The sequence below is a fragment of the Bubalus kerabau genome, chromosome 19, assembly GCF_029407905.1.
Source record: "Bubalus kerabau isolate K-KA32 ecotype Philippines breed swamp buffalo chromosome 19, PCC_UOA_SB_1v2, whole genome shotgun sequence".
Classification (NCBI taxonomy): Eukaryota; Metazoa; Chordata; class Mammalia; order Artiodactyla; family Bovidae; genus Bubalus; species Bubalus kerabau.
The window spans coordinates 35,194,913-35,206,734 of NC_073642.1; the positions used below are offsets into that span (position 1 = coordinate 35,194,913).

The 11,822-nt window shown below is 49.2% G+C and overlaps 1 protein-coding gene across 1 annotated transcript; it reads left to right on the forward strand.

Moving 5' to 3' along the window:
* The first annotated feature begins 2,849 nt into the window (after window positions 1-2,849).
* On the forward strand, window positions 2,850-5,696 carry LOC129634283 (mast cell protease 2-like). The gene is given in 7 exon segments (XM_055556385.1): window positions 2,850-2,910; window positions 3,524-3,674; window position 4,019; window positions 4,407-4,538; window positions 4,822-4,848; window positions 4,850-5,075; window positions 5,458-5,696. Coding segments are annotated over 7 exon segments (744 nt in total). The 3' UTR covers window positions 5,604-5,696.
* The last annotated feature ends 6,126 nt before the right edge of the window (window positions 5,697-11,822 follow it).

Here is an 11,822-nt window from a genome sequence, read left to right on the forward strand (position 1 = left end):
ATGCTGTCTCAGAGCAACGTCCTGACTCCATTTCTGGAAGCAACCATTATCCGACAAGCTTCATGGGAGCACATTGAAAAAACAACAACAACAACAACAACAGTTGATGCCATACAGCCTTCCTCCAACAGGTAAGAGAAGATCCCCATGGATAGATTTGATTCGAAGGTACATAGAACTCGCTTTTGTTGCCCTGGCTGATGCTGGTTGCTGGTAGACTGACAGCATTGCAAGGTTTCCTAGAGAAGCATGCCAGACTTAAAGGACTTTACCCAAACCCGTGGGAAAGGGATGGTTTGAGACAGTTTCACAGGACTACTGGATACACAGGGAGGCTGATGAGAGGAGATGAGACAGGGCAGGGACTGACACAAAGCCAACTATTCTCAGGTGTGCAGTGAGCCTACAAGGGAAGTGAGAAAGTGAAACAAGAAATTCTTCTGCCATCATTCACCTGAGAGGGAGTTCTCCCATGGAGACACTGGGTTCTACCTCCGCTCAACCTTTTGCTTTGCCAGCTACTTAGTTCACCATTGCCTTCAAGCACCAGCACATTAATACATACATACATACATATGTACATAACTACAGAAAGAGAGGAGAGAAAGAAAGAAAACATCCTTAGGCATAAGGGAGAGAGCCTAGGAGTCCTATAACAAAGGACTATGACACAACGGGGCTTCCCAGGTGGCGCTAGTGGTAAAGAACCCGCCTGCCAATGTAGGTTAGATGTAAGAGACGTGGGTTCAAACCCTGGGTCGGGAAGATCATGGCAACCCACTGGAGGAGGGCATGGCAACCCACTCCAGTATTCTTGCCTGGAGAATCCCATGGACAGAGGAGCCTGGCAGGCTGCAGTCCATAAGGTTGCAAAGAAAAGGCCACGACTGGAGCGACTTAGCTTGCATGCATAACACAATGAAGGTCAGGAGCAAAGGGAAACATTCAAGTGAAGCTAAACATTAGAAAACCACAAATGGGTTCCGCTAAAGTACAGAAGGAACAAATTATCTATGCCTTATCCTCTTCTGTCTCATTGGACATGAAGCAGGCATAGGTGTCTGGTATTCATCTAAGTGGCAAAATGAATTATATAGACAAAACCAGTGATTTCAGGAAAGGGGATATTCATTGCGTCCTTGTAACTGCTAAGCAAGATTTACCATCATGGAAAACTCCAACATGAATGGAACCTTCCAGATCAAGCCTCATTGACCTTCTCCATATTCCCATTCATTAGTCCCCACTAAAGAACCCAGAGTTCATTCAAACTCTTCTTAAACATGATCACTAATGATTGACTAATTTATTTTTCTCTTAAGCAACCTATCAACAACCTGCAGAGTAACTACCTCAGGGAATCCATTACAGATCCTTCAGGCAAGAAAAGCCTAACCTCTGAGACTGGAGGGGATGGACTACTGTTACTGCAAAGGAGCATTAGAAGGATTTGCAAGTTCTAGATTCCAGCTTCATCAGATTCTGCCCAGATACACTCCTCTCTCGATTTTCAGAATCCCAAATAATGCCTTACTTTACGTAAGAGACCTACCAGGCTGGGGATTAAAAATGTATAGCAAGTCATCACAGGAATAGACATAGGTTTGGTTTTTAGAACTCTGCAGTCTGGGGAACATAGCAGATGTGCTTGAAAACTCAGTTATAATAGTTAAAAGTTTTGTTATTTGAATCACATTAATGTGTCTGAATCTAAATTCTATGTTAGTAAAGCAATGGTAATGGTAATTCCCAAGGTTGTGATGGGGAAACAGAGGCAAACCTCAGATCCTGACATCTGTGTATATTCTATTTCAGTCAAATGAGCTTGATTCCTCATGTGAGATTAGGGACCCCAGCATCCCTGGAACAACCATTCTTCTATATCTACATTCCCATTAGCAGGAGTAGATTTCTCTGCCTTTGATGGTACAGCAGAAGGACCCTTTGTATGAAATGAAGCATAAGCTTTGATAGCAAGATTCATAAAATAGAGATAACTCTACCTACTTCACAGGATAGTTATAAAAGTAATAATACATCTAAGAGAGTGACAATAATTGATATTCATGAGCTCTTTAGAGTCCTAATTCCAATCCCATTTGCTCTTATGATAATGTATGTAAAGTCCAATCATAGAGTATGATCTCTTCTCCTACCTAATATTCTTTGATCACTCTTTTCTGCCTATGAACCTTTGGTTAGCAGGGAGAGAGAGATGCAGATTAACATTTTTCAAATTGTAGATAACCATGCTTGAAGTGCGGTGTAGCTTGCATTTTAATCTGGAGTGGAATAAAATGGGATGGAAAGGAGTGGCAGCTTAGACTGGATTGCACGTGATTAAGGATAAGTATTGTTTCCTGCAGCTTTGGATTCATTTGTATGTTTGTAGGTTTGTGCCTTTGTACTCACACATATCTATGGTATATGTGTTGGGTCTTTTTGCAAATATATTTCCTACTGTGGTCATTGTCTTGAACGTACATGTGCTTCTGAATTCTCAGTGTAAAGATTCTCCCTGACTCATGTCTCTGATGGGTCTTAATCAGCTGCCCTGCCTGGGAAGGACATGAGCCCTCCACCTCCACACCAATGAGGAACCACACTGGAGAGCTCATCCCTGAGGCCAAAACTTGGAAGTTCAGGCCTCAGCTTCACCTCACATAAAACAGAGGGCATCTCTAGGGGAAATTCTGATTAGAAAGACAGCAGGCACAGTTTGAGAGAAGAGTATGTAACCAGTCAGTTCCTCTGGTTACCAGCCTGGCCCTGCCCTCGCTTGTTGGGAGTTAAAAACCCAAGACTGGAAAACAGAAGCAGCACGTGCCCTGGGCAGCCTCTCTGAGAAGATGCATCGTCCTCCTCTCCCGCTGCTGCTGCTCCTCCTCCTGTGTTGCAGAACCCAGGCTGGTGAGTTGCCCGGCCACTCCTTCTGGAAGCTGCAGGATCAACCCCTAAAACAAGATTTACTTGGAAGATTGCTGACCCTTAAACAGAACCCCAGGATTTCTCCCCAACACCCCAGAGTTAAGTTTCCACTTGGGCTGTGCACACCCTCTCTCTGCAGCTCATGGTCGTTCCCAGGAAGAAGGAGCCCACCTTGACTGAGGGAAAGCCCAGAGCAGGGGGTCCCAAAGGGTGGTCTTCTCTGTATGGAATGTGTGACACGGTGCTGAAAGTCCTGTGTTCCCTTCACCTTCTGGCCTTGTAACTTGGCTGATCTCTGAGCAACCTGGGATATGGAGATGGTGGAGACAGGAACCTGGAGAGCTGGTCATGCACGGGGACAGAGGAGGGTTGAGTGAGGGCAGGATAGAGTGGGGGGAAACCTTAGGTGAGCGGGACTGCGAGACATCCGAGGCCAGCTTGGCTGCTGTGCCTGGAGCAAAGACAGCAGACACCAGAGCCACCCGAGAGGAAGAGGGCAGAACCCGGGGCGAGTGTGGATTCCAAAGACGCCTGTTCCAACTTGAAGCCAGCTGGTGCACCCTCTGTGTTCAGGCCCTGGGCTTCTGTGTTCCAGGGGAGATCATCGGGGGCACAGAGAGCAAGCCACACTCCCGCCCCTACATGGCCTACCTGCAAATTGTTACCTGGCATGGTAAGCTGGCGGCTTGTGGTGGTTTCTTGATAAGAAGGGACTTTGTGCTGACGGCTGCTCACTGTGCGGGAAGGTGAGACAATGGGTCTTGTTTATCTCCAAATGGGAGGGGAGCAACCAGGAACGGCTCCTCGGGGGCCTGAGGGGAGCTCCTAGGGCTGGGTCTCTTTAGGGAGAGATAATACTTGGCCTTAAGGAAATCGTTCTCAGACTGGAACAGCTGTCCTGACCCTCAGTCACTGTGAGCTCAGCTCCCCTCAGAGGAAAGGGGACCTCATCCCAGTGCCCCTCTTCTAAAAGCAGCTCCCGCTCCCCAACCCCAACACAAGCGATGTGGACTCACTCTTCAGGGGCCCACCCAGTTCTTGGACGACTTCCTCCATGCCCTTTTCAAGAACACTGGCCTTTAGTTCCCAGGGTCCTGAACCCATCCTTTCCATGGGAGACAGAGAACAGGGTCCGCCTGAGACCCCACCACTTCCCCCTTTCCTCGGACACCTCTGCCCTCAGAGAGGTGGCCCTCATTAGGGCACCTTGATTAGGAAGTACCTACCCTGTCCCCTGGGTCCTCCATGGTCCGCTCACTCCCTGGTGTCCCGAAGGCCCTGGAAATTATCTCTGTCCCTGGGAAAGCTCTTCCTTGAGTAAAGCCTGAGCCCCTCGCATACATGAGTAGCTCCAAAAAGGGAGGTGGGAAGAGATCACTGATCCTGGGAGAGACTACATGCCCTTTCTCAGAGTGGGCGTATCTCAGCAGACACTCCACCATCAGCGTTTCACCTTGTCCTTCTTCTCCCTCACATAGGTCTGTACAGTCACCCTCGGAGCCCATAACTTACAAAAGAAAGAAGACACATGGCAGAGGCTTGAGGTCATAAAACAGTTTCCTTACCCAAAATATGAGCGTGTTGGTCTCCACGACATCATGTTACTGAAGGTACAGATTCTTCTTCCTCTTCCCCACTCCCTGTTCTCCAGAGCTTTCTTCCCCGCTCCCTGCTCTGTGTTCTCCAGGGCTTCCTTCCCCACTCCCTGTTCTGCAGGACTTCTCCTTCAGGTCCCATTACCCTCACACTTTCCCAACCTGCCCCTCACCAGCACCCCTCAGCTCAGCCTCTGCAACTGGCTCTTGTGTGGACCAGCTGCCCTGTCCCTCCCTGGTTGCCTCCACCCGTCCCCAAGCCCATTTCCATCACTGACAGCCCTCATTTCCTTCACAGTTGAAGGAGAAAGCCAACCTGACCCTGGAGTGTGAGGACACTCCCCCTTCCACCCCATTTCACCTTCATCCATCCTGGGATAATGTGCTGGGTGGCCGGCTGGGGACAAACAGCTGTGAATGAACCAGCCTCCAGCATTCTGCAAGAGGTGAAGCTGAGAATCATGGAGCCCCGGGCCTGCAGCCACTTCTCTGTTTTTAACCACAATCTCCAGCTGTGTGTGGGCAATCCCCAGAGCACAAAATCTGCATTTAAGGAGATTCTCAGACTACGGTGTGCTCCACAAATCACTGTCCAGGGTGCAGACACCTTTGGAAGGAGACGAAGTTCACAGTGTCAGCCAGCGACAAAGTGTGAGACCTCAGGTCTGAGGAGCTGGGACTGTCCCTCTGCAGATCCTCCTCCCTCGGCCCTGTGGGGTCTCTGACCAGGGTCTGCTCAGGGTCAGGGGGTGCCGCCCAGGGTCAGGGGGTGCCAGGAAGGAAAGGGAACAGCATCAGAGACATATCACCTTATGAGGAGCCAGTGTTCCTGAGCCTGATGGCAGGTCCGACCAGCTCAGAGCTGGGACCACAGGGAGGAGGCGGTGGTTTCCCTGGCTCACCTTCTCTCTCTCCCTTTCCTTCTCTGTCCCACAGGGAGACTCTGGGGGCCCTCTTCTGTGTGCTGGGGTGGCCCAGGGCATTGTCTCCTATGGACTGCCCAATGCAAAGCCCCCGGCCGTCTTCACCCGGATCTCCCCTTACCGGCCCTGGATCGATGAGGTCCTGAAAGAGAATTAACCTGGAACCTGGGCCAGCCTGAGGGGAAACCAGAGCAGGACTCCGGCAGGTTCTCTGTGCCACTCACCCTGGATCTGCCTCTGGTTTTCCTCTTAAAGCCCCGTCACGTCCCTAATCCTCAGGAAGGCCCCTTCAGGTCACAGAATTCCCAATAAATCTCAGTGAACACCCGGCTTCCAGACCTGAGTGTGTGTGTCCTCTCTCTTCTCCCGGCATCAGGCATTCCAGAAGCCTTGAAAGGGGGAACTGTGTGGTGTGTGTGTGAGAGACAGAGAGGATACAGTGAAGAACAATAGGGAGAGAAAGAAGAGAAAGAGGTTCCCTGGAGTGGCAGGGCCCCTATGTCCACCTTCAAGAAGAAAGTACAGCAGATCCTTCCCTGCCTTCATCATCAACTCTGAGTCATCTTTAGGGCTCTTCAGAATCACTAAGGACATGCTGAGTTGCAGGATGTTTAGAGCATCCCCGGGCTCTCCCCATTAGTAATGTGCCAGTATCAACATCCCCTTCTCCTCCAAGTTCTGAACCAAGGATGTCTCTAGGCTTTTCTAAATGTCCCCCAAGGACGATGTCATGTTGGTGGGGGTGGGGAGGGGTAGGCAGGGTGTTATGAGGAGCTGGGCAGGAATCAGCCTCAGTTGAGAAGCTCAGGTTTAGATGCCTTTGGTTCACACTGGGCCCTCCTCACTGTCCATCTCGATAAGAGAAGATCTACCATCTGTGCAGCTTTGATGTGCGATGCAGAGAAGATCTTGTGTCACTGACTTCTGCAAAAGGAATACGTGGAATTGATAAGAGGAGGGACCGCATCACAAGTCCTGCACAAACCACAGCCACAAACGGCTGTTCCCAACCACACTAGCCTGTGTGACCTCCACAACGTCCACCACTGTGGGCCACACAGAGGAAGAGGGTCAGTCCCGTGAGGACAGGGGGACACTAGCTCTGTATCCTCGCCCAGGAGTAGAACGGCCTTGATGTGTGGGATGGAGCCTGCCCCCTGTTCTGTGTGATTACCTGCTCCTGTGAGCGCACCTGAACTGGGTAACAGGCTCGTCCTTCATGCCGAGTGTCAGCCTCCACTCCTGCTTCTGTGTCCTGGAGACCAGCCCGGAGTCAACAGTCCTGCAGAGTCTTCGTGTGGAGCAGATCAGGGACCTGGGAGAGGAGATGGAGCTGCCACCTGGGTGCAGTGAAGCACTGACCATGTCCTACCCTGTGCTCCGATGGAGGCCCTGTAAGGCTACCATCACCTAGAGGGATCTTAAGATGGGGGGCGAGGCAGGACCAGGAGTCGAGCTGGCTCAGTCTTTCCCCTTTCATGTCCTCAGGGGGACTCTGGGGTGTGACAACGTAACCCCCGGGCATTGTCTTCTATGGACAAAATAATGTGTCACCTCCAGGGTCCTGCACCAAAGTCTCAAGTTTCCTGCCCTGGATGAAGAAAGCCTCTGACTGCAGGAACCAGAACATCTTCCCTGGGGCTGATCCAGAATCACACTGCAGGGTTGGGGTGCCCGCAGCTCAGTAACTGTCTCTCAGCTGGGCTTGAAGGGCTGGTTGCTTATTTATTCACTGACTCCTATTCACAAATACTCACTGTGTGTTTAGAAAGGCAATGATAGGATTCTGCTGTTTTCTGCTTCCTCCTCTCCCTCCTCCCACTATCTCTTCCCCTAAACCCCATGCAAAGCTGTCACCCAGGTCTGCTCACCCACACCTGTCTTCCAGGGCCGGCCCTCCCGCCAGGGCTGAAGCTGAGCACCATCAGGGGAAAACATGAACCTCTCTGGTCCTGGGGCTCAGAGTGAGCTCCTTGGCTCCTTGCTCTGTGTACATGGCAGGGAGGAGGGGGTCACACCATGGGTCCCCAACACCAAGAGCACAGCCTGGGGCTGCAGCTCCAGGACAGAGACCCTCCTACTGGGGAGGGGGGCTACCTGAGCTGACCTTTAACCCCCACAGCCAGGGGAGCCGGGCCAGAGCTGGGCTGGTCTCCTGAGAAGCCCCTTGTTCTCATCCAGACTGAGTAGGAGTATTATTACATGTAACTCTGGAGCATCAGTCATTTTGTTTCTAGACATGAAACAAATCTCTGCTCTGCTCACTGGAGCATACTCGCCCCCTGTGGGAGGGGGCAGCAGGGAGGGAAGAGAAGGAACAGGGCAGCCTTATTTTTTTACTCTTAATGTGCTGTGCTTAGTCGCTCAGTCGTGTCCGACTCTTTGCGAACCCATAAACTGTAGCCTGCCAGGCTCCTCTGTCCATGGAATTCTCTAGGCAAGAATATTGGAGTGGGTAGTTTGCCCTTATCCAGGGGATCTTCCCAACCCAGGGATCGAACCCAAGTCTCACCACATTGCAGGTGGATTCTTTACCAGCTGAGCTACCAGGGAAGCCCACTCTTAAGACAGCAGGTAGAAATGTCACTGCACACGCTCAAATGGTAGGAACACCCATTTGAAAGGCAATTAGAATCTGATTCTAAACACTCATCCACTGGATGGACCAGAAACAGGCTCCCTGTCATGGCTGCAAGCTCCTGCCTGTGCAAACCAAACTGCAGTCAGGGGGGCCCATGTGGTCTGGACAAATGGAAAAACACCTCTGCTCTTAGGCTGTCACGGTTACTGCTGCTCCATAGGGTCCAAGACAACCTAGACTTTTCATCCTTGGGAAGGTCTTGGTTTGGAGAGTATGTGATTTTTGCTGGGCAAGGATCTCCCTGTGCTGGTCTCCCCTCACCAGACACTTCCATTTACCATCCCTCCAGGGTCTTGACTGTTGTGCCGAGCTGCCTGGGAGCCGAGCCTGAGTTCCAGCGCTTGGCTGGGCCGCCCTACACACAGCACTGTGCTTCTCTGAGGCATGTGTCAATACTTTGGGATACGGTTACCCTAAAGGCAGGCCGTTTCTCCTCTGGTTGTGCACAAATCACACAGCAACACAGTCTCCTAGTGACCTGGGGCACGTTTACAAAGGAAGAGCAGTTCTTCTCTTCTGCTTTAAAGACACAGCTTCTGATTTAGAGCTGAAAAAATCCCCAGACGTACTAGGACCCAGCTCGTTGATTGAAAATTACACAAAAAGAAAACAAAGAAACAAAAACATAGTGTTTAAAAAGGTGCCCAACCACTTATATATTCAGCTCAAGTATAACGTTTACTTTGAGGAAATGGTTTTGTGGTTTGAAAAAGTGTAAGAATATTTGTTGCAGACTTGTCCTCCTTCGAGAGATGAGGAGGACAGTTCCAGGAGGGACAGTGAGCGCCTGGAGGCCCCACAGAGTTAGGACGGAGCCTGGGCTCAGCCAGGCCCCCTGAGAGTCAGGCCAGCAAGAGGACTTCCATGTTTTCTAACCCTACCCACTGATGACTTCCTGCCATCCCTGGACAAGACAGGAGCCTCTGCTCAGATACCTCTCTCCACACACAGCGAGTCCCTGGGTTCCCATGGCAGCCGATCTCTGACAAGTACTCAGACAGCTTCTTGGTGAGCTGTTCTGTCTGCTCATGGGCACAATCAGATGAAGGTGGGTAAGCACCTAAAACATGCTGATTTCTTCAAATCTTCTGGTCTGTGGAAATGTCCTCCATCCCTCACTATTGAGGAAACAGTCCTTAACTTGTTTAAAGATCTTTGCAATGGAAATAAGAAACAAAATAAAATAAAATATCCCTGGACTTCCCTGGTGGCTCAGTGGATAAGAATCTGCCTGCTAATGCAGAGAGCATGAGTTCGATCCTTGATCTGGGAAGATTCCACGTGATTCAGAACAAGTAAGCCTATGCAGGACAACTACTGAGCCCGCGTGCTGTAACTACTGAAGCCTGTGTGCCTCGAGTCTATGCTCTGCAGCAAGCGCAGCCACCACAGTGAGAAGCCTGCACACCTGAACGAAGGATAGCCACAACTAGAGAAACCCACATGGAGCAATGAAGACCCTGCACAGCCAGAAATAAATAAATCAGATCAGATCAGTCGCTCAGTCGTGTCCGATTCTTTGCAACCCCATGAATCGCAGCACGCCAGGCCTCCTTGTCCATCACCAACTCCCAGAGTTCACTCAGACTCACGTCCATCGAGTCAGTGATGCCATCCAGCCATCTCATCCTCTGTCGTCCCCTTCTCCTCCTGCCCCCAATCCCTCCCAGCATCAGAGTCTTTTCCAATGAGTCAACTCTTCGCATGAGGTGGCCAAAGTACTGGAGTTTCAGCTTTAGCATCATTCCTTCCAAAGAAATCCCAGGGCTGATCTCCTTCAGAATGGACTGGTTGGATCTCCTTGCAGTCCAAGGGACTCTCAAGAGTCTTCTCCAACACCACAGTTCAAAAGCATCAATTCTTCAGTACTCAGCCTTCTTCACAGTCCAACTCTCACATCCATACATCACCACAGGAAAAACCATAGCCTTGACTAGACAAAAATTTGTTGGCAAAGTAATGTCTCTGCTTTTGAATATGCTATCTAGGTTGGTCATAACTTTCCTTCCAAGGAGTAAGCGTCTTTTAATTTCATGACTGCAGTCACCATCTGCAGTGATTTTGGAGCCCAGAAAAATAAAGTCTGACACTGTTTCCCCATCTATTTCCCATGAAGTGATGGGACCAGATGCCATGATCTTCGTTTTCTGAATGTTGAGCTTTAAGCCAACTTTTTCACTCTCCACTTTCACTTTCATCAAGAGGCTTTTTAGTTCCTCTTCACTTTCTGCCGTAAGGGTGGTGTCATCTGCATATCTGAGGTTATTGATATTTCTCCCGGCAATCTTGATTCCAGCTTGTGTTTCTTCCAGTCCAGCATTTCTCATGATGTACTCTGCATAGAAGTTAAATAAACAGGGTGACAATATACAGCCTTGACGAACTCCTTTTCCTATTTGGAACCAGTCTGTTGTTCCATGTCCAGTTCTAACTGTTGCTTCCTGACCTGCATACAAATTTCTCAAGAGGCAGGTCAGGTGGTCTGGTATTCCCATCTCTTTCAGAATTTTCCACAGTTTATTGTGATCCACACAGTCAAAGGCTTTGGCATAGTCAATAAAGCAGAAATAGATGCTTTTCTGGAACTCTCTTGCTTTTTCCATGATCCAGCAGATGTTGGCAATTTGATCTCTGGTTCCTCTGCCTTTTCTAAAACCAATTTGAACATCAGGAAGTTCACAGTTCATAAATAAATAAATGAATACAGTTTTAAAAATATCTGTAATGACCTCCAGTGAAATGCCTCTACTGACCAAGGCCTCTCCCACCACTTTTTCCTGCCCAGACCCACAAGAAGATTCAGTTCCCAATATACCTGGGGAGAGAACCGCCAGGCCAGCTCTGGGGATGATGGACCTGAAAGGTCAAGACCTTGCTAGTCTGTTTTGGGAATTTTGGGACAGAAATGGCTCTGCCTTCCCTGCCCAGGACCATGCTGCTGCTGGTACCACAGTGGTCTTGCAGGGTTTATTTCCTGTCTCTGTATCCCACAGAACACGACTTTCAGCCAACAAATGTTTTACTGTGAAAGAACGTTGAAGCCATGAGTTAATGTCTCATATCACCCAGAAACAGCTGGCCTGAGAATTGTGTAAGACTTGGTAATGTAGATAGTGGAAAGATAACCACCTTCAAGATTGGGATGCTGTCTTTCAGGATGTGGTATATGCTTTAAGCCAGCAGTGAGTATAGGGTGTTGTTTCTCTCCTAGCTAGAATATATGGTTCTAGAGACAAAGAAGTGACCATAAGAATGGCTCTCATTCCTACTATTAAACCTATTAACTCAGTCTCAGAAGTTTACTTCTGTCTCTATGACCTTGGACTCTTCTGATTTTTGGAGGCCTTAATTTGTAGGAAAGCAATCGACAGACAGATAAACTTACTATGCAAGTTAGGTGGGTGATCCTAACTGCCAAGGGAAGATGAGATTCCCTGTGTTACATCTTGGTAACTTGGTATTTCCATTCCTATTAGTGATGGTCAGTGAAAGGCTACTTTAGCTAATAAACATAAGACCACTAAAATCCTTCAAGAATAAAGTGTTGAGTCACCACATCAGATAAAGAATCCCACTAGCTGAGATACTTGAGATAAGATTCCTCTGTATGCTTCTCAGATGAGAAAATTCCTGTCCTTGTAATGACCTCCCAGTCTCCTTGGTCAAGAACCCTTTAAAATTTCCTGGAGAAAGAGATATATGTGCGTGTGTGTGTGTGTGTGTGTGTGTGTGTGT